General features: G+C 43.1%; 1 protein-coding gene across 1 annotated transcript in view; it reads left to right on the forward strand.

Moving 5' to 3' along the window:
* The first annotated feature begins 237 nt into the window (after positions 1–237).
* Positions 238–22991, forward strand: part of CCDC77 (coiled-coil domain containing 77) — a 34305-nt gene continuing 11551 nt past the window's right edge. The window contains exons 1-8 of the mRNA XM_040345265.1: positions 238–752; positions 2264–2322; positions 2733–2952; positions 7559–7701; positions 9586–9682; positions 12018–12093; positions 13494–13582; positions 14550–14698. Coding sequence (XP_040201199.1) covers positions 2285–2322; positions 2733–2952; positions 7559–7701; positions 9586–9682; positions 12018–12093; positions 13494–13582; positions 14550–14698 — 812 coding nt within the window. The 5' untranslated portion in view covers positions 238–752; positions 2264–2284. The remainder of the gene's footprint in view (positions 753–2263; positions 2323–2732; positions 2953–7558; positions 7702–9585; positions 9683–12017; positions 12094–13493; positions 13583–14549; positions 14699–22991) is intronic.

Below are 22991 nucleotides of genomic sequence, written 5' to 3' on the forward strand. Positions count from 1 at the left end.
TGATCACCAATGTAAGGGACATTCTTCCCACTGATCACCAATGTAAGGAACATTCTTCTCACTGATCACCAATGTAAGGGACATTCTTCCCACTGATCACCAATGTAAGGGACATTCTTCTCACTGATCACCAATGTAAGGGACATTCTTCCCACTGATCACCAATGTAAGGGACATTCTTCCCACTGACCCCCAATGTAAGGGACATTCTTCCTGACCACCAATGTAATGGGCATTCTTCCCACTGACCACCAATGTAAGGGACATTCTTCCCACTGCCCACTAACACATTTTTCTAAGTGAATCTTATGTGAAAGCTGAGTGAATGTTGGGTAGAAATAAATAGCTCTCATATGCACTGCAACTAAAAGACATGTGTAAGCCCCATGTAGTATATGGATATTTTATGATCATCAATAGCAATTCTTGGTCCTATTCTCCCCGGACGTGTATTTCATTGACATTAGATGAGACCAACTCATAGGCATAAATAAACTCCTGTCAGTCTGTGGCAAGTGCGGCTGCGCGCCGAACTACGTCTCCCGGCATGCCCGGGTTCTTGTAAGCTGAGAAGAGACGGTTGATTGGCGGATAAACTAAGATGGTTTGTGATTGGCCAGATCCGCAGAAGGTGCTTATTGGTGGAGGAATGAAGACGTGTTGGGATTGGACGAGACCGAAGAAGCGGCTTGTTTGGTTTCCAGGTAGACGGTGAATGCATGCAGTGGCGGTTGCAGGAGCGGGCTGAAGAGGTGAGAGGTCGCTTTATGTCGGGGGTGTCTATGTCTATATTAGTAGAGGGCTCTGTGCTATAGATAGACATTGCTCTATATTGAGCGGTGGCTGTTTCCTCCTTCACCATTCCTTGCAGGGGACAGAATAACATTTTGACAAGCTATGTGCCTGGTGTCTGCCCATTGCACCCAGGGAAGGGGAATAAGGTGATGGTCCTGAATTTACTACAGTTCCTATCACAGAGCAAAACTTTGCTGGCCCTTCACTTCAATGTATTTCATGTAAAATCCCGTTTTTCTGCAAAATGCATTGAATGAGGTGTTTCTGCTTGTCCTGATCATCTTTACAGCGTTCTTGTGTTGGCCTCCTAATTCAGTAGAGGCTGTAGTGATGGTTGTCTGTGCTCCGACAACACAGTGCTGCCCACTGGTTGGCATTACTTTCCATGACAGAGGAATGCTAAAATCCAAACTGGGCATGCTTGTAACCTAGGTGTCATACCCACTCCCTTACTGATTGGTTTCATGCAGGAGCAGAGGAGGGAAAGATCCTCATGTAACCTGATGACACAGAGTGGGAGATCTGTCAAAGGCAGATATTACAAATCTACTGAGCTAGATTAGTAAACCTTATGCTCATAGGCGTGCGCATTGGATATGCCTAATCGCCTTGTGAGGTGCAATATTCCCCTGCTGTCCAGGGCCGATCGTTCACTGTGTCCATTCATAACGGAAGCGTAGTAAACTGTAAATGAACAGGAAGCGGCTTGGCACAGAGCACTTTCTATTCATTTACTGTCCAATGCAGCTAATGCCACGTACACACGATCGGACATTCCGATATCAAAACCGTGGATTTTTTTTCCTGACGGATTGTTCACTCAAACTTGTCTTGCATATACACGGTCACACAAATGTATTTGCACCCACTTCCGCGCGCCACTTCCTGTCCACCCCGCTGTCTCCTGGGAAACACACTGTTCCCAGTAAAGAGCGGGGACCAGTGACGGCGCGCTGCGCTGCGCTACTCGCACATGAGCAGTAGGGAACTGGGCAGTGAAGGCGCAAGGCTTCACTTCCTGATTCCCTCACCGAGCATGGCGGAGGTGTGCATATAGTGTGCATGAGTCAGAATGATTGCACTCCTGTGCAGGAGTGACATCATCCTGAGCCAGCCAATGAAGAAGGCTACAGACTGGCACCCAGCAGAAGATGCGGGTGAGGGATACAAGCCTTAAAAAGAGAGGTACGTTTTTTAAGCTCCACTTTTTATGTAGCTCTGTGACGATATAAAACCTGTCCCTGGCCACTTCTAAGAGGTCTGTGTTCTAAAAGGAAGCTACTCTGGGAACTTTGTTTTAGCTAACATAAAGCTCTCTTAAGGACATCTACTCTGTGATAGAAGCTCACTGACTGCACATACACATATCTAAACCACTAAAATATGTGTTATTGGGGGGGGGGGGGGGGGGGACATATTGAATCTATTAAAATCCTTTTCTGTTTCGTCTTTTTTTTTTTTTTTGCAGTGAATTTTGCTGGAGTGAGCTATGGATCGTACTCCACGCCAGGAGACTCGGGGAGTCAGGTATGAGACTTTGTTAGCAGTGATTCAATTTATTCTAGTGGCCCTCCCTGATTTGCTGTTATTGTAATGCATCTAGGCTGCATAAACATATATGGGCTTCTTTTTTATTTTAATTATTTTTAACACCCAACTGTAGAAAAAAAACTCTCCCCTCTCTATCCTGCCAGGTGTTTATTCTCCTTTTTCCTTGCAGAACTTCAGCTTTATGGAGACTTTTTCCTGAACAGGCAAATGACAGGGTCACTTTAGGGCTTCATACTCTTTCAGCTTACAGCTTTTGACTCCATTTCTTAGCTGAATTTTTTCCCTAAAAAAAGGACCTGATTGCCCAAAGGTTTCTGTGATTTTTGTCTTATAGGAGTCCTGTGTACATTGCGTCAACCCTCATATGGCGTCATTTCTCTCCACAGGTACAGAACACCCCAGACCCCAGAGCCCTCCATATTGTCCAGCCTTGCTTCTCACCAAGTAGATTCTACCCCTCTACCTCCCATAAATGAGCGCTTGGCATACCTCCGCCCATCCCGTGAGTTGCTGGAGTATTACCGTAAGAAGATCGCAGAGTTTGATGAGGAGCATGAAGAGTTGACAAAGAAGTTGGAGCAATACAAATCCACTTATGAAGAGCAGGTAAGTTTGAGGGTGTGGGGATTTTAAATAGTTTTTGTGTTTTGGAATAGATTGGCAGGATACTGTCCCGGTGGGAACCTGAAGAAGAATTTCCCATAACCGCACTGTAACCTTACAACATTTAACCTTTTCACTGTCTGGGCCATTTTATTTATTTATTTATTTATTTTTTTGCTGCAAAATATGTTAATCATTATAGGGCTGAAGATTAGTTAAAACCCCCAGTGTATTTTCCAGAAGCAGAAAATATAATTGAATATAACAATATAATACAGCTGTTTATTAAGTGCAAATTTTCAGTAAAGAATACACTGAAGTTAACTTTGTGTAGTGCAAATGCAATTTATTATGCAATTATTAGTAAAATACAGAAGATGAGGTTGTGATGAGTAAATGACTACCCAACCTTTAAAACTACACGTGTCTGTGAAATTGTGTTAATACCCAACATGTTATCCATTTAGAGTTAATGTTAAACATTGTACTAGGCTTAGTGCTCTCGGTCTGACATGCATGACGTTATGTAACGCGTAGCATAACCAACATTTTCATACATGGGTGTCCCTAAAGTGTGTATTTACATACATACTGATGGGGGTGGTTCAAAGTGTGTGTGTATGTGTGTGTATATGTATGTGTGTGTGTGTGTGTATATATATATATATATATATATATATATATATATCATTTTTACTGTATTGCTGTCACATAGGGGACCAAAATTCCCACTATGTGATGGTATATATACTGTGATAGGTTTTCGTTAATGAGACTTAAAGGGACTTTTTAGACCCCTGATATCTCCCCTGCACTCTGCTGAGGTAATGGAATGCAGATTGGTCATCGGTGGAAGCAATACAGCATCTGTACAGCTACCAGATCACTTCTATCTGAAAGCCAAAAGTCAGGTTGTAGCATGCATCCGTAGCAGTTAAAGAGGATCTTCATCCTCCCAAATACAGTATAATTTAAAATTTTATTTTTTCCATGCTAACATTTTGGTGGTGTCTTTTCATGCTGTTTTAATCTACTTCTAAGCCCAACAGATCCAGTGTTGTCTACTTCTTGTGCCCCCTCCCATCCTACTCCAGGTCCTGTCCCATACCATCATCTTTATTGTGTTTACATCATGGGGATCTAGCTGTTTCTTCCTGGTTCCCCCAATAATGCAATATTCAGCATTTGCACGAGATCTTCCTGGCTGTTTATATGAATGAAATGCCTCCTGGGATATCTGATGCCTGTGTCCCAGGAGTCAGTAAAGGGGAGAACAAAAAGTCCTCCTTGCCTAGGCAAGAATGAGGGTGTGGCCAGGAAAAAAAAAATGGTTAAAAAAAAACCTCTTTTTACTTTTTTTTAAATTGGCTTGCAACAAACCCTTTAAAAAAATAAAGTTTTGCCTTTACTTCTTTTTTTAGATAGAGTTTGAATCTCCCTAATGGGGGCAAAGAAAAAAAAAAGTATTCTAATCAATCAACTCTATCCAAAAAAAAAAACAATAATGTTTTGCTTTTAGTAGTAATTAAAAATTTGAGTGAATGTCTGCCTTAAGTATAGGTCTACCTAAGTGTGCTCATACACATGGCTGTTTTTAAAGAAAATTCCACCTTAAACTGGATTAAGGCATGGTATGCTTTTTATAACCTCCACTACCTTATCACGGTTGTATATCTGTTATTCACAGCCTTTTTTGGTCAAGAGAAAAGCTAGGAACATATATATATATTTTTTTTTTTTTTTTTTTTTACACTAGATAAGGGTTAAGTCCTCCGTTTGTGTTTCCTCTTTGGGAACTTTTTTTTTTTTTTTCTTTGAGGGGAAATCGTCCAAAAGAAGCACCTGTCCTTGTACAAATTTTAACAGCAGCGGGTAGGGGGTGTTCCAATTTACTTTATAGGGCGATTCAAGATTTCCTTTTTGCTTCCTTTTGTGGTCACTGGGACAAAAAAAGTGAAGAGAAAAAGGGACACAATAGCCTGGCAGTGGTTCTTATTATTTTTTACTTTGCGTTTTGACTCATATTTAACTTTAAAACCAGAGTGTCACATTCTGTGACTTCTGTTTTTTACACAAGAATCAATTGTGTGACTGTATTTGCCTTAAACCAATCACCTGCAAAAATATAAAACTGGAATGGCAAACAGTTTTGACTCCTTTTTGCAGCCCATTTAGTTATTTTGCAGTATTTACCCAGTGGGCAGAGGCCAAGCTATACAAGAGAAAAATAAAGTGAAACTAGTAGATTGCTGTTTGATGCTATCCCTCTAATCTTGGCACTGCCTTGGAGGAAATCGGAGAACCCAGGGTTATGTATGTGCATTTGCAGATGGGCACAGAGGGACATACAAGGCAGGGATCACAGTAGGCAATGGGAAACAAGCAGACATTGGAAGCATGGGGGAGGGACCTCAGCTTAGGCGTTCCAATGTGTTGCTCACATAATGAAGCCATACTTCTCCTTGCCCTATAAAAGAGCACCATTCAGGAAAAACACAGAAGTGCTCTTGACTGCCTATCAGACAGAAGACCTGACGCTGGATCAGGAGATGTAAGTATTAGCATACACTACCACAAACGCAGACAAAACTTTCACTGTTTCAACAGCAATGGTTGTAATTTATAGGGTCATCATACAGCACGTTCTCTGCTTTTTTTTTTTTTTTATGTGTGTTCTAAATTAGAGATGCGCCAAAATTCCGGCCCCGAAACATATCGGCTGAAAATGTTATCGGCATTGCTGATCAGATAAAAAAGGTGCATAAAAAAATGGTCACCCTCTTAAACTACGCTTCTCCCACTGCTCTCCATCAAATACCTTTTTAGAGTCCCTCCAATTTCTATCACCTGACCTAACACTAGCACCTTGGTCCCTTAATGGATTAAGCTCCCTACAAAACCTATTTCAAGGGTCACAACTTAAGCCATTCGCCACATTGCAAAAAGAGTTTGATCTTCCCTCCACAGATTATTATACCTATCTAAGCATTCATCACTGTCTAAAGAACATGCCAGTTCCCCTATATGATATTCCCCCGGAAACCTGGGTATTCCTCACAAACAAGCCATGACTAAGCACTAATTGGAGTGTAAAATGCGTAGGCTGTTTTCCCTGTGTTCTGCTTGTTTTGTAGTGCATCTTTTATCCATTTTTTACAATAAAGCCAACCTTATGGTTTTTTGTTTTTTTTTGGAGTGCGGCTGTCCATCCCATCTTTCCTTATATCAATTGCTTCGTGCATTGCCAGCACCCTTGATTTCCTGAACTGTTGCTGATTTTCCCAACACACCCACCTGGAGCGGTTACTCCCTTTCCCCTGTACGATATTCCCCCGAAAACCTGGGAATTCCTCACAAACAAGCACACCAAAACGAAAGGCATCTCCCATTTCTACAACTGTCTTCATTGTAAACAACAATTTTCGAAGACACCCGCGCATCTACGATGGGAAGCAGATTTATAATGCTGCTTTTCCATTGACCAATGGTCCTCGGCACTCCACTCCATATTTGAGTCCACTAAATGTTCAGCTTTATGGGAACTTGCCCAAAGAAATTGCACTACGCTGGTATTTAACTCCGGCCAAGATGGCATACTTTTCCCCTCAAGCCTCTAATATCTGCTGGCGATGCAATGCTCTTAAGGGCGACTTGATCCACACGTTTTGGTCCTGCCCCCCCCCCCCCCCCCCCTTCTGGGAAGACCTCTTCAAACTCCCATCTAATGTCACTCAACCCCAGAGAATACCCTCCCCAGCCTTGGCGATACTGAATCTAAGGATTGAAGATATTCCCCCTTCCTTTAGGTATGTCACATCCCACATTCTCTTGGCTTCCAGACTAAGTATAACAAGGTTTTGGAAATCAGAAAAAGTCCAGACAACAGCCTAAATTGTTGATCTGGTGAATTTGCACTACAGTTAAGAATCCATTATGGCAGCTTGCACTGGACAAGCCGTTAAGATCAGAAAAGCCTGGGTCCCCTGGACCACCTGGTATAGAGCTGTGCCAATCCTCTGACAAACTCTGACCAGATTTAATTGTTCTTGACCGAGCAATATGTATACACCAGTTGGTTTAATGTTAATGTATCTACACTGCTTTTGGAACTACACCCGGTAGAGATTCATTCTCTTCCCATTATGTGCAACTGAGGTGTGCTTCCCCCCCCCCCCCCTCCATAGCCACAAAAGTGCTCCCATTTGGGGTGGTTCTGGGGGCGAGGAAACCATACATAGTGAACTGTATGTCTGTATACTTCGTATCACTCTGTTAGATTAAAGCACTCTTGTTCTCTTCTGTTATTATTTTGACGTCGTTGCACGACGAACACTGTACACAATGTTATACTGATTGAAGAAAAAAAGGTGCCGATAATGGCACTGGAAATGCATGTGATTTGGCCACAATTTTACCAGCATTTCACTGTGCTTGTGGTGTGTTTTTCATAGGTCGTGTGATTCAAAATCTTTCCTTCTTTCCGTTTTTACCTTCTTTCCTTCCATTTTTTTTTTTTTTTTGGTGCACCTCTATTCTAAATAGTAACTTGAGTTGCTTTTAAATGTGGGACTTCCTAGGTAAAATGAAGTGGTTGATGTTTCTGTTCTAGCACAAGCTGCAATGGGAGATGCGTCAGCGGGACGAGGAGATTTCAGAGCTACAAAAGGCTCTCAGTGACATGCAAGTCTATCTATTTCAAGAGCGTGAGCATGTGTTGAGACTGTATTCGGAGAATGACCGGCTTAAAATCAGGTGGGCATTATACATGAGTTTTGTGTTCGCTATAACATAATGAACTTGAATTTGCACAATATACAGTTTACACCATTGTATTTCCTCATTTACTTGGCACTGCATGCTCTCCAGAATCTACTGCTAAAAGGGGTCTGACTTTGCACATTTGTTCCACAGTATAATCTTTCTATAACTTCTTGATCTTTCAGTGTATTGAGTTTGGTCTATGGCTCATGCTCCCTCCTATTGTTGAAGGTTTTATTTGATTATCCTGGTTGACAGGCGTGCACCGCAGGCTGTCCCAAGTGTGCCGTTTGTACAAAATGGACCTGTGTGATACAGTCTCTGACATGAGCATTAACAAAAGTCTTGTTGGTTTCTCTTTATTTCCGTGTGCATGTGTTTTTTTATTTTTTTTACTTTTACCAGAACAAGTTGTGCATCAAAAGTGGAAGTTGGAGGGATGGGACAAATCATTTACACAGACAGGAGTCAGCTTTTATTAATTTAGTTAAAGCAGAACTAAACCCTCCAATACTTTACAGCCAAGGAAGCTGCCATCTTGGCCTCTGATCTGCAGTTGCCATGGTGCTGCACATGTAATCAGTTATGATACCAGACATTTGCTGGCTTCACAGTTCAGTTGAGTGCAAGAGTAAATGTGACTGTTATCATTCATGCCCTGCCTTGAATTCAACCATTTTGGGAAATGGTTAATTTGATGGGTTTCGTTCTTCTTTAAAACATTTCTCCCAAAGGGGGGGGGGGTGGATGGTTCCTGTTAGACCCCCTTCACACTGAGGAGTTTTTCAAGCGCTTTTGGGCTAAAAATAGCGCATGAAAAACGGCTCCCCTGCAGTCTCAGTGTGAAAGCCTGAGGGCTTTCACACTGAGGCAATGCGCTGGCAGGATGTTAAAACTCCTGCAAGCAGCAACTTTGGAGCGAAGTATACACTGCTCCTGCCCATTAAAATGAATGGACAGGGCCGCCGAACTTAGAGGTAGGCTGCTATGACCCAAGAAGAAACCTTTTTGTTTGTTGGGTTCTAATAGTTGTTTTACATTCAGGTAGAAATGTTATAACTTTTAGACATAGGTCATTTTACTTTCAACCAATATATTTTTGTTTTTGAAAATGGTCATCAAGTGTCATAAATCACATATGGAATCCTGGAAAATAAGGGTTCAGTGTCCTTGGTACCTATGTGTAAAATCGGTACCCGTTATGCTCACACCTGTCCTTGGTCACTGGCCATGCAACATCCCCTGTGTAGTTCCTTTTCTAGGGCTCTCTGTGGTGGGTGTACCTGGGCATTTCAGACTCCTGATCTGCGCCTTCACAAACATAGCATCACTTGACAGTGAAGAGACTCCTGGTGTTTCCCGTTGTGTGACAAAACATGTTCACTCCCATTGCCAGCTACAATTTCCATTGCATGGTGAGAATTTGTCGTTTTCTCCACTGCCCCTGCAAAGTAAATAACATTGGCGCCACATTAATACCTCCTCCCACTGCCTTGGCATAGCTACATTTTTGTCCTAAAACGGTGATCTCACAGACTTAAGCCCCATACACACCATCAGATTATCTGCAGATTTTTTTCTTCAGATTTACCAAAACCATATAATATGAGGTCAAACCTTAAGAGTTTCAATTTGTATGCAATCAGGCAGGCCCTTGTACTACATGGTTTTGGTAAATCTGAAGACAAAAATCTGCAGATAATCTGATGGTGTGTATGGGGCTTTAAAGTTTACTTCAAACCCAGGTGCGTTTTTAAGGAGTTAAAAAAATAATTTGTAATGTGTATGGGTCAAAAGTAGTACTGGGGCTCAGCTTTATTCCCACCCAAACTGTTATGATTTTAGCTTGGACACCTACCTAAACATTCTTTATTGCAGAGAACTGGAAGACAGAAAGAAAATCCAACAGCTCTTGGCTCTGGTTGGAACCAGCAGTGGGGAAATCACTTATTTCCACAAGGAGCCTCCAAACAAGGTAGGAGGAAAGAACTAAAGCTATTTTGACTACTTTGCTTTTTTCAGGTACACAGTGTACGGCCATATGTTTTCTAAAAAACATGCGTACTAAAGGTAGCCACGTTTTGTGAGTGGAACTCATTGTCGTCAGAATAATCACAACACTTCTACTACTAATTGAGCATGACCGCAATAAAGACAAATTTGTCAATGCATCTTTTTAACAGTTATAAAATTCTATGCAACACAACCTTTCCTATTTTTTGCTGTGTATTACACACCATGTCTTGCCTATAAAATTCCTTTCCGGGAGACACAATAAAGTGAGAGTAAATCTTCAAATTAAGGGACAGAGGCACTGACCTTTTTCCTTGATCTCTTTGAAACAAAATCATGTTTGCTAGAGATATTAATGCTAATAGCTGAACGCTACTTGAAAATGCAGCAGAGAATTGGAAAGCTTAACTCCAGCACAAAAAAACATAACTATATTGCTTATTAGCCTCAAAGGATATCTAATCCTCTCACCAATGCCCAAGGCCTTAAACTTTACAAAACCAGCTCATACCTTGTAAAATTAGCAGTGACCTCACTGTGCTGCAAATAGCCTGTGTGGAGATCAGAGCTGTAGGAGGGATCCACAAGGCCCACCCACTACAGGTTGCCAACAAAAAACTACAGGAAGGGGCAGGTACAAGACCAGTCATCCTGCACAAGAAGAGAGGGCAGTAGTGACAAGTCTTTATTAAAGGAAGTTCCTGCGCAAAGGAAAAGTTTCATGTTGAGTTGCTGCACCGATTTGGAAGAATACACAGAACATTCTTAGGATTCATGCAAGAATTCACGTGCTTCTTGTATTTAGACAATACTGTATTTTCATATCCATGAGTTTGGCTTTTAAAGGAACTTGTTAATGGACAGACAGGGCCAGATTCTCAGTGGAGATTCTTAGGCCCCATACACACGGGAGGATTTATCCGCGGATACGGTCCAGCGGACCGTTTCCACGGATAAATCCTCTCGAGGATTTCCGCGGATTTTTATGCGATGGAGTGTACTCACCATCGCATTGAAATCCGCGCCGAAATCCTCTGGCGATGACATGTCGCCGCGATTGACGTGCGCGACGCTGTCATATAAGGAATTCCACGCATGCGTCGAATCATTACGACGCATGCGGGGGATCCCTTCGGACGGATGGATCCGGTGAGTCTATACAGACCAGCGGATCCATCCGTTGGGATGGATTCCAGCAGATAGATTTGTTTGGCATGTCAGCAAATATTCGATCTGCTGGAATCCATCCCAGGGGAGAAATATCCGCGGAAACAGATCCGCTGGAGTGTACACACCATAGGATCTATCCGCTGAAACCCATTTGCTGGGATTTTCAGCGGATGGATTCTATCGTGTGTATGGGGCCTAAGAATCAGTTACGCATAGATATCTGTTAGATCCGACAGGCGTAAGTCTCTTACGCCGTCGGATCGTAACTGCATTTTTACGCTGGCCGCTAGGGGCGTGTACGCTGATTTACGCGTCAAAATATGTAAATCGGCTAGATACGCAAATTCCCGAACGTACGCCCGGCCGACGCAGTTACGCCGTTTACGTTGGGCTTTTCCCGGCGTATAGTTACCCCTGCTATATGGTGGCGTAAGTGCGGCGTAACAATGTTAAGTATGGCCGTCGTTCCCGCGTCGAAATTTGAAAAAGTTACGTCGTTTGCGTAAGTCGTCCGTGAATGGGGCTGGACGTCATTTACGTTCACGTCAAAATCAATGACGTCCTTGCAGCGTACTTTGGAGCAATGCACACTGGGAAATTCCACGGACGGCGCATGCGCCATTCGGGAAAAACGTCAATCACGTCGGGTCACAGAAGATTTACATAAAACACGCCCCCCCCTGATCCAAATTTGAATTAGGCGGGCTTACGCCGGCCGATTTACGCTACGCCGCCGCAACTTACGGAGCAAGTGCTTTGAGAATACAGCACTTGCCCGTCTAAGTTGCGGATGCGTAACATAAATCAGATACGTTACGCCCGCACAAAGTTACGCTATCGTACGAGAATCTGGCCCACAGTCTTTACTTGGTGTTGGCCTTGTTGTCAATACATGCCACTGCCTTCCTGAAAATCGTCCATTATACCCACACTCAACACTGTATTGCAGTTATTGGTACTTGCATTATGACTTATGCTGTGCATACCTCAAACTCAAAATGGGAACATGGCTTGCTACTGGGACCCAAATGTCTTTTGTGCAGAGAGGAGAGATTTTGGTAAAGCAATGGTAACTATTGTTTTTATATTTTCCTTATGCTGATTTTATTTAAATGTTCCACCCTTAGGTCACCATACCACAGCGCATTGTCCAGTCAGGAGATCCACATGAGAGGAAAGAACGTGCAGGTCGCTTGGGAACATGTAGGTGACTACAAATCGTGTTAAAACAAAGTATTAGACACACATGAGTGGAAGTAACAGCCCTCGTATAGCTGAAATAACTACAGTGATAAAAATACACACTTTTTACCTTGATAAACTGGCTAGTGGTGGGTTTACCCATAATGGATTCTAAGGATGGAAACTGGGAGTAAGTGACACAAGCTCCGTCTGCCCCTATTACTTGCTCAGGGTGTTGTGAGCAGTTTAGACTCCTACTGAAATATTTCCAGATTGGAAAAAGTTTCTGGATTTGGAAAAAGTTTCTGGATTTGGAATAAAGGTAATCTGTGGGTTCTCTTGATGCCCACCCCTTTCTTTATTGTCGCAACCTTTTTTTTTTTTGTCATGCTCCCCCACGACTCTTGGGCCCTTGTCACACTAGCAATCCTGACGCTGTCTGTAGCTTTCCAGTGGCAGGTTCACTGCGCAGAGCAGTATTTGTCTCTCCCTTGCAGGCTGGAGCAACATACAAGCTGTTGAGTGTTTTCCCACACATTTTGGGCACCATGCACACAAAATAAAAAAATAAAAACACACACATGTGTGTGTGTATGTGTGTTTTTTTATTCTGCCTGTAAGCACTTCTCTTAAAATACTCCTGCAAATGCCTATGTGTGCATTGCCACATAGGCTAACGGAGGTGATTTTTATAGGCTGAACAAAAGAAATGCCAAAACGTTCGCGCCTGTATAAGCAGCATTTTTTTTTTTTTTTTATGCTCCCTGTGCATAAAGCGTTAGTGATCCTGTTGCTTGTGAGTTCTCCACAGTGATGGGATGGCTAGTTTGAAATGAGTCTAAGACCCCATACACACTGTACAATTTTCTGTAGATTTTTTTTTTTTTCCCTTCAGATTTATCAAAACCATATAATATGAGGTCAAACCTTAGGAGTTTAAATTTGCATGCAATCAGGCAGGCCCTTGCACTACATGGTTTTGGTAAATTTGAAGACAAAAATCTGCAGAAAATCTAATAGTGTGTATGGGTTTTTAGACTGTTGAAACGGTCATAAATAACAGATGCTTCCTGCTATGTGTGAGCATGTGGCCTTTCACAGGATCCAGTGATTGGGCTTAAATGGTCTATGACAGGCCCTAACACTGTCACGTGGAGAAGGAAAATGGTTCATTAACCCTCTGTAAGCTGTGACACAGCTTACGCAAAGATTAGACTATGGGTTTTGACAAAAGGCAAAGTGGTGGAGCATAGTAAAGATGTATGCTTTCAAGAGAACCTGTCACTTTTCTTTTTAAAACGAATGTGCATCATGAAAAAAAATTATGAAGACATTTTTTTTTCTTTTGTGAATTTCACTTTATATTGAACATTTTTATTCCATCAGTCCTATATAGTTTTGATTTTTTTTTTCTTTTGCAGCTACAAAAAAGGGCCAACTTAGACTGAACATAAAGGCTGACAGAAATCAGTTGCACGAAAAGCCAGATGACCAGACTCTTCTGCTGCAGGTGAGTTGGTGTTGCCTGTTTTATGAAAACAGAATGCAAAGTGACGAATTTGTATCCTGAAGTTGTAATGCTTAATCTATTCTAGTATGTATCTGTGCAATAAGACAGTTTCTCAATTCCTAACAAAAGCTATTAAAGACATGCAAATCCCTTGTCTCCCAAGTTCTGCCAGGGTAAATATGCCCCTATGTTTCAGGATTGGGCATCCAGACCTCTTCTCTCCCCATACCATTACTGCTATCACTCCCGCCAAGTCACCCTTTTTAAGCATCTAGCGCTTTACATTTTTAGGACCCTGTCCTTACTACTTTACTTACCCCCTCACTCCCATACTCAACCCCTTCTACCCACAGCCCCATTTAATACGATTGAAGTGTTTCTCAAGTTACACCTGGACCTTGGCACGGTTTACTGATTAAGGAAACACTGTAAAGACCTTACTTCCTGTAATTTGTCATCCAACTAGATGTGTCATAATGTCAATATGTTTGCTGCCTATCATAAAAGCACACACAAGGTGCACATCTGTTTTTTAAATTTTAATGCCTTTTTATTGTAAGGATATCTTATGTACAGTCGTCACAGGGTATTATCAGCACTTCTTGCTTTCTTCCTCAATAAAAATATTAAATGTTTAAAAAATAAAAAAATATGTTTAATTTGAGCTCCTGTTAAAGCTTAATTAAGAAACTCCCATAAATTCTGCCAATGTAATAAATATATGTAGGTAGAACCTTTTTAGTCTTAATATCCACCTCCTTGTAATCTTCACAGCTGAAACGGTCCAGAATTTAGTCAATCAGGCCCCATTCACACTTCCCATAGCACGATCGTACGTCCCACACCGCATTTGATGTGCGGTCAAGAAATAATAGCTTTCTCAAGCAGGGTCCACATAACTGTAATGGTTCAAGGCATGAATATTCCCTACTAATACATAAGTCTCTGTGTGTCCTAATTTGTACAGGTGGAGGCACTGCAGGCCCAGTTGGAGGAGCAGACCCGTCTCTCCAAAGAGCAGGTAGAATCATTGCTGGATGACCGGAGGATCCGTATGGAGGAGGCTCAAGTGCAGCATCAGAGGGACCAGGACAAAGTCAAAGAATTGACAGAGAAGTGAGTTTCCAAAGGTGGATTTCTTTTGATTGTTCATTCTGGCATGTGATGGGTAGATTGTGACCGACCCTGCATTTTTTTAATTTTTTTTGCCTTTCACATTTCAGGTCAGAGCAGGAATGTAAATAAAGGGCGAAGGCAAGTCCTGGATTGTGGTAGCTTTGACATGTCATATGATACAGCTCAGGGGAGACCTGGGAGGACTTTCCTTACCCTGCCAGGTGTCTTTGTAAAATTACAAAAAAACAATAATTGAGCACACTCCCCATAAGTGTCTCTATAGATTATACCTGGAATGTGTACAATGGACATAAACAGTATATAGGAACAAGGTGTAATGAATAAAAATAGTTTGGTTGGTGTCCCAAAATAAAGTGCTCTTATGGAAGTTCAATAATCTAATTCAGAAAATGTCCACAGCACTGTATACAAGATGCCTTGCTTAGGTGGCAGCCAGCTAGCAGATGAAGTAATCTGTAGAAGGGAAAGAAAGACACAATGCAGCGCCTTCTAAGCGTAGCAGGTGTATTTAATGTTGGCAAATTGTTTAAAACGTATTAATAACCTACTCACAAGACTGATGTAGGTGAAGGCATGGAAAAATCAAAGCAGTTCATCCGCGGGATTCCTGGGGGCGACGAGATGTCCTCATGCAGGCGTGTAGTGTTGCTCTGGCCTATACTGCAGCGGCGGCAGGAACCAAAGCTCCCTCGGAACTAACAGATACGGTTCAGGTCTCCTCTTCTTCAAGCCTGAAGAAGAGACTTGAAAGTCTCGAATGCGCGCACCTCCTGCGCCCGGATGTGACGGCGGGAGCATTAGCACACAGTGGAGACCTGAACCGTATCTGTTAGTTCCGAGGGAGCTTTGGTTCCTGCCGCCGCTGCAGTATAGGCCAGAGCAACACTACACGCCTGCATGAGGACATCTCGTCGCCCCCGGGAATCCCGCGGATGAACTGCTTTGATTTTTCTCAAATCGCCTTTCAGGACAACCTTGGAGAGAGCGCAGCTCCGCCTCTTCTGTAGGAAACACCCACAGGCTTTAAATCCCTCCTCTTCCACCATGGCTTCAGTTATTGTGTTTCCTCCGCCATGGTGGAAGCATCAGGTTGGAGCCAGGGAGCTGCGTTTCTCTCCAAGGTTGGAGACAGGCTTTTCCCTCAAATGTTTTCTTTTTTTTGTCTGCGACTAACCATCCCAGCTCCCCCACTGTACCTTTAAGGGGGGATGCTCCGGAGTCCTCTGGTCTCGCCTGCTCACGGGAGCTTTGGGATCCATAGGGGATGCTGCGTCTGGTGCCCGGAGTCCGCAGGTTTTGGCCCTGGTGGTCGGGCAGGTACCGTTTCTTACAAGAAACATGTCCTGCATGACGGTTCCGGGTCCCGGTCTGGCGGGTGACGTCAAGCCGGCGACGCAGAGTTTCCTGTGGAGGCGTGGCGCCTGGAACGCAGGGACTAGAGGGCGGGTTCTCTGACCGGCGCTTCCGTTTCCGGCTCCTATTGATGACGCGGAGCCCGGGAAACTCAAAAACCCAGCAATTCCTCTACAGCTGTCTCTCTGCAATGGAGGAAAGAGTTACAGCGATGGCTTATGCAGGCGCCGTCAACACCGGTCAGGCCCAGGTAAGAGGGGTACAATGGTGCCTTTATTCTGATCCTTATGGGCTTACTATTGTGTTTTGTATATTATTGTTTCCTCCCTATGGGAGCCTGCTCTGCTCTGATGGAAGCTTGTGCTGGGCCATCTAGCAGAAATTCTGGTGGTTGCTATGTTTTATTTTCCTTTTTAAAGGGGACATTTTTCACTCTGGTGGTGGTATCAGCACGGTGGTGGTTTCCCTTGCTTAGCTAATAGAGCTTTGATTTAAATCAGTTTAATTTCTCGTTTCAGGAGAAAACTGCTAGTTAAACTAAACCAGCAATTCCACCAAGCCAAAGGAAATGTCCTTCCTGTAAAAACCCCCTGAGAGACTCTTGGCAGAAAGCCATGTGTAGATCATGTATTAAAGAACTGGTTGAAGAGGAATCTTCTCAACAAATTAAAGAATTATTTTCATCAGTCAGGGAACTTTCGGACTCACTAAGTTCAGTTAAATCTATGCTAGTACAGAGTTCGGTCCATACTGAGCCCCAGCAACCACCAGCAAGCCCACAAGCTTCCACCTCCAGGCCAGTAGTGGTGGACTCTGGGGATGAAGGGACAAGTACTCTTCCCTCTCTTATAGACTCTGAGGAAGAGGATGCAGGCAGAACCTCTAAATATAAATTATCCCTGGAGGATGTGGATGAACTTTTAAGTGCAATCTACACTACCCTTGATATTCAGGAGGAAAGAGTACAATTATCAGTCCATGATAAAATGTACCAGGGTATGGATGACTCCAAACATAGAGTCTTTCCTGTTCATAAAGTGTTATCGGACACAATTAAGAAAGAATGGAAAGATCCGGAAAAAGGTCCCTTCCTACCTAAATCTCTTAAGAGAAGATTTCCCTTTTGAAAATAAAGAAACCGAAGTTTGGAATAAGAAACCCAGAGTGGATGCTGCCTTTTCACAGGTTTCTAGAAGGACAGATTTGGCCTTTGAAGACATGGGGGTCTTGAAAGATGCGATGGACAAAAGAGCAGATGCTCTCCTTAAAAAAGCTTGGGACTCCACATCCGCCAGCCTTAAACCAGCCATGGCTTCCACGGTGGTAGCAAGAAACCTGGAATGCTGGGTAGAGAAACTGAAGGGCCACATTGAAGCAGGCACCCATAGGAAAGACCTTTTAGAATCCTTTCCTCTAATTCTTAATGCAATTAAGTACATGGCTGATGCATCAGCTGAATCAATTAAAATGGCAGCCAGATCCTCAGCACTTGTCAATTCAGCTAGGCGTGCAGTCTGGCTAAAAACGTGGTCAGGGGATACAGCCTCAAAGATTAAACTTTGTGGCATCCCTTTTTCAGGGGATTTTCTTTTTGGGCCAGACCTGGAAACAGTCTTGGATAGAACGGCCGATAAAAAGAAGGCTTTCCCAGCCAAGAAGAAACAAACGTTTAAAAATAATTTTCGTGCTGTTCAACAACCCTACAAAAATAGAGAAGATGTCAACAAAAAACGCTGGGTTCCTCAAAAGGGTAGGGGAAGAGGTGGAGTTCTCTTCAGATCTCCCCCAGATCAAACCCCTAAAGACAAATGACAAAACTACTCCAGTAGGGGGAAGATTGTCATCCTTTCTCCCTCAGTGGAGTCAAATATCCACAAGCCCTTTCGTAAAGAACATCATTTCACAAGGTTACAAACTGGAATTCTCGGAGTGTCCGCCAAGCAGGTTTTACATTACAGCCCTCCCAAAAGATCAGGAAAAAGCTTCTGCCATGATGAACCTTTTACAGGATCTGATTCAACAAGAAGTCATTGTCCAAGTCCCGAAACAACAGGAGGGTCGGGGGTTTTATTCCCATATATTTCTAGTAAAAAAACCTTCAGGCAAATACCGGTTGATTCTGAATCTAAAGATCCTGAACAGATCAATACGGTACAAACACTTCCGTATGGACACAATTTACTCCATCACAAAACTGTTGTCTCCAGGCTGCTTCATGGCATCCCTGGACCTAAGGGATGCCTATCTACATGTGCCAATAGCACCAGCTTCCCAAAAATTCCTTCGCCTGGCCATCAATCTGGGAACATCAGTCTGGCATCTCCAATTCAGGGCCCTACCATTTGGCCTGTCATCTTCCCCCAGAGTTTTCACAAAAATTATGGCGGAAGCCCTGGAGCCCCTAAAACTGAGAGGGATCTCGGTCGTGCCATACCTGGACGACCTATTATTTTTCGCAGATTCCAGGGATCAGCTTGTGACGAACCTCCAAGCGTCACAGACTCATCTCAAAAGTCTAGGTTGGATTTTGAATCTAGAAAAATCGCATCTAGATCCTTCTCAGGAGATGAGGTTTCTAGGTTACACCCTAAACTCAGTGGTGCAAAAAGTGTTCCTGCCTCAGGAAAAGATAGACAAAATCTTTTCAGCAGTGGGTCAGATCCAGACGAACCTTTCAGTACCAGTCAGAACAGTTATGTCAGTTTTGGGCCTTCTTACAGCTACAATTCCAGCAGTCCAGTGGGCAAGACTACACTCCAGACCACTTCAGAAAAACATCTTGCAGGTCTGGTCACACCAGGTGCCGTTCGAAAAACGTTTCAAACTATCTGCGAAAGTGAAACGAGCACTATGGTGGTGGAGGGACTCTTCCAATCTAACGAAAGGTCTCCCATGGATTTTTCCCCTGGACAAGCGTCTAACAACCGACGCAAGCTCCTGGGGTTGGGGAGCCCATCTGGAGGGTCAAACCGCTCAAGGCACGTGGTCAAAAATAGAGGCAAAAAAATCGTCAAACTGGCGAGAAATGAAAGCCATTCATTTGGGTCTGCTCGCTTTTCAACAGGAGGTCAAGGGACATCATGTACAGATTCTGTCAGACAATACGACAGCAGTGATCTATGTGTTGAAACAAGGAGGAACCAGGAGCAAAGGGCTCATGGACTTAGCCAATCAACTTCTGTCATGGGCAGAAATAAATGTGGCCTCCCTATCGGCAGTCCATCTGAAGGGATCACAAAATCTCCTAGCAGATCTGCTAAGCAGAAAAAGAGTGGTGGAAGCAGAATGGAGTCTGAACCAGGAGGTGTTCGATATGATATCGGAGGAATGGGGACATCCTCAAGTGGACCTGTTTTCAAGTCAGCAAAATACGAAGGTTCAGGAATTCTTTTCTCTTCACAGAATGGATCAGGCAGTGGGGATAGACGCCCTAGCACACCCATGGAATTACCGGCTGTGTTACGCCTTTCCCCCTTTTCCACTAATTCCTCTGGTCCTAAGGAAATTCAGGGAGGAAAACACCAACTTGCTCCTGATCGCTCCTTTTTGGCCAAAAAGGCCTTGGTTCGCAACACTTTTGAACCTGGCCACAAAACCTCCCTGGAGATTACCATACAGGAAGGATCTATTGACACAGGGCTCTGTGTGCCATCCGGAAGCAAGCAGGTTACATCTAAGTGCTTGGTTTCTGAAGAAGACCTTCTAAAATCTAAAGGACTTTCTGATAAAGTAGTTAAGACTCTACTATCAAGTAGAAAAGAGGTAACTAGATCCATCTACCTCAAAGTATGGAAGAAATTTAACTCTTGGTGTTCTTCCAAGAATTTCGAAATCAAGAGTACTATTTCAGTTCTGGAATTTCTCCATGAAGGAATGGAGAAAGGTCTAGCAGCCAGCACCCTGAAGACACAGGTAGCGGCTCTCTCAGTTTATCTTGAAAGATCTCTATCCAGAGAAACTTTAATTTCTAGATTTTTTAGGGCTCTTGCTCGAAATAGACCGATAGCCCTCAAAGTTTTCCCTTGTTGGGACTTATCTATTGTTTTGCAAGGTCTCACGGGAGCTCCGTTTGAACCATTACAGAGTACATCGTTAAAAAATTTTAGTTCTCAAAACAATTTTTTTAGTTGCCATTACATCAGCAAGGAGAATCAGTGAGCTCCAAGCTCTAACAATTAAGGAACCCTTCCTTAGAGTTTTGCCAGACCGGGTGGTCCTTCAAACGGATCCAGCCTTCCTACCGAAAGTGGCCTCAACTTTCCATCGGTCGCAAGAAATAATTTTACCTACATTTTCCTCAGTTCCGGCTAATGCAGGAGAAGAAGCTTTCCATACACTGGATGTGAGGAGATGTCTGTTACAGTTCCTTTCCGTCACCAAGGAGTTCAGAAAATCAAACGCTCTTTTTGTGGTATTCTCCGGTTCCCGCAAAGGGGAAAAAGCTTCTAAGAGTACGCTCGGTAGGTGGCTTAGACAAGCAATTTCTGAAGCCTATCAAGCAAAGGGAGAAGTTCCTCCTTCAGGGATCGCTGCTCACTCAACAAGGTCAACCGCAGTTTCCTGGGCCGAAAGGGCCGGTGCTACGCCTGATCAGATCTGTAAGGCTGCTACTTGGTCCAGTTTTTCAACTTTTATTCGGCACTACAGGTTGGACTTGCTGTCGGCCGCAGATCAAGCCTTCGGCAGGAAGGTACTGCAGGCAGTAGTCCCACCCTAGGGTAAGTTACTTGGTTATCCTCTCCAAGGTTGTCCTGAAAGGCGATTTGAGAAAGGCCTAGTTAGACTTACCGGTGACGGTATTTCTAAGAGCCTTTCAGGACAACCGCTATTTCCCTCCCTAAATGTATATTAAAAAAGTAAGTATGTGTCTATCATGGTGTTGTGGTTCTCTGTGCTTTGTTTTCCAGTGCCGGAGGCCACACAATAACTGAAGCCATGGTGGAAGAGGAGGGATTTAAAGCCTGTGGGTGTTTCCTACAGAAGAGGCGGAGCTGCGCTCTCTCCAAGGTTGTCCTGAAAGGCTCTTAGAAATACCGTCACCGGTAAGTCTAACTAGGCCTTTCCATGCCTTCACCTACATCAGTCTTGTGAGTAGGTTATTAATATGTTTTAAACAATTTGCCAACATTAAATACACCTGCTACGCTTAGAAGGCGCATCTTTGTAAAATTCACTGACCAGACCTCAGTTTGAGAGGGAGGGGGTGTTTTTGCTTGTGGGAGAGAGATGTGTGTTAGTTACTCCTGACCTTGGCACTGCGTCGCTACTGACCCCTGCACTCTACATTACTATTGATCATTGAATTCCACATTACCTACTACTGACCTCCTGAAAAGTGCGATACAGTACTACTAATGTATGTACTTTTCATTACTACTGACCCCTGAACTCTGCATTACATACTACTGAATGCTGTGTTGTCTACTACTGACAACTGCACTCTGTATTACCTACCGTGATCCCTGCTTGGGGAAAAAAAGAACTACAGACTGGTGATCTTTGATCTGTTCCATGATGTTCATCTCCAGCTCTCAATTCTCAGTTACCTACCCCTGTCTGGTGATCCTCTTTTCTGAGACAGAATAGGGGAATTTTAAATTTACTGGGAATATCTAAGTGGAATTGATAAATCTTTAATAGATACGGAATGTGGATAATTTATTATATACAGAGGTTAGAGGGGGAAAAAAATGACAATCCCAATGTAGATAGATTAAAGTTTTAGAAGATCAGGCATCACATTGATGTATGAAAAGGTGCAATATGTAAAAACACACAAGCTTAAAATTCTATTATCTCTGATGGGGTTGACATGCTAAGTAGTAATGCTTGTCACATTCATTATGCTAGACATAATGTATTCCTAAACCTCAGGTTCAAAGGAAAGTTTTATAAAAATTAAAATTTCCCTTAGGGGGTATAAATGAGCTCTAAACTGTTACTTACTGGACCTCGGCGCCCTGTGTTACTACTGACGACTAAGAGAAGCACTCTGCGCTTGGTAGATCCAGGGAAAAGATCTCATACAATCTTAATACTGACTTTAAATCATCAGCATGTGAACCATATAATATATGTACATACAAATGAAGAAACCATCATAAATTATTCAGAGGTATGTATGTGAGAGAGAGACTGACTCTGAGCAGGCCGGGAACCCAAACCCTGCAAGAGAAAAGGGATGGGTAGAGAGTCACCAAGCTGCCAATAGTTTAGCAAGTTTTTTTAAGTTAAAATACAAAACTTATGCGCTTATCCCTTTTTTCTTTACTACTGAACTCTAAAGCCCTGTACACACGATCGGATATCTGATGGAATCGAATCTGATGGATTTTTTCGTCGGATATCCGATGAAGCTGACTTTCATCAGTCTTGCCTACACACAATCGGTCAAAAATCCGACCGTGTCCAAACGCGGTGACGTAAAACACTACGACGTGCTGAGAAAAATGAAGTTCAATGCTTCCGAGCATGCGTCGACTTGATTCTAAACATGCGTGGATTTTTGACCGATGGACTTCCACACAGACGATCAGTTTTTTTTTTTTATCCATAGGAAAATTTTAAAACATGTTCTATTTTTTTTCATCGATGGGAACACAAACCGATGGGGGCCTCACGATCGGTTTATCTGATGAAATCGGTCCATTCTCATCAGACAAACCGATCGTGTGTACAGGGCTTAAGGCTGTGTTAGTTACTCTGGACCCCCGAACTCTACGATATGCCAACTTTACTGCTAACATCTAAACTCTGTTACTTAGTTCTGATCCTTACCCACTGTGTTGCTTACTACTGACCTGTGATGTGTGTGTGTGTGTGTGTGTGTTCGTCTCCACATTTCCAGGGTTGTCTATCCCTGTTTTACAATTATAAGTGTGGCTTTTAAGAATGTGTATCTAATTAATGCATATTTTAT

This window comes from Rana temporaria, chromosome 3 (assembly GCF_905171775.1).
Source record: "Rana temporaria chromosome 3, aRanTem1.1, whole genome shotgun sequence".
Classification (NCBI taxonomy): Eukaryota; Metazoa; Chordata; class Amphibia; order Anura; family Ranidae; genus Rana; species Rana temporaria.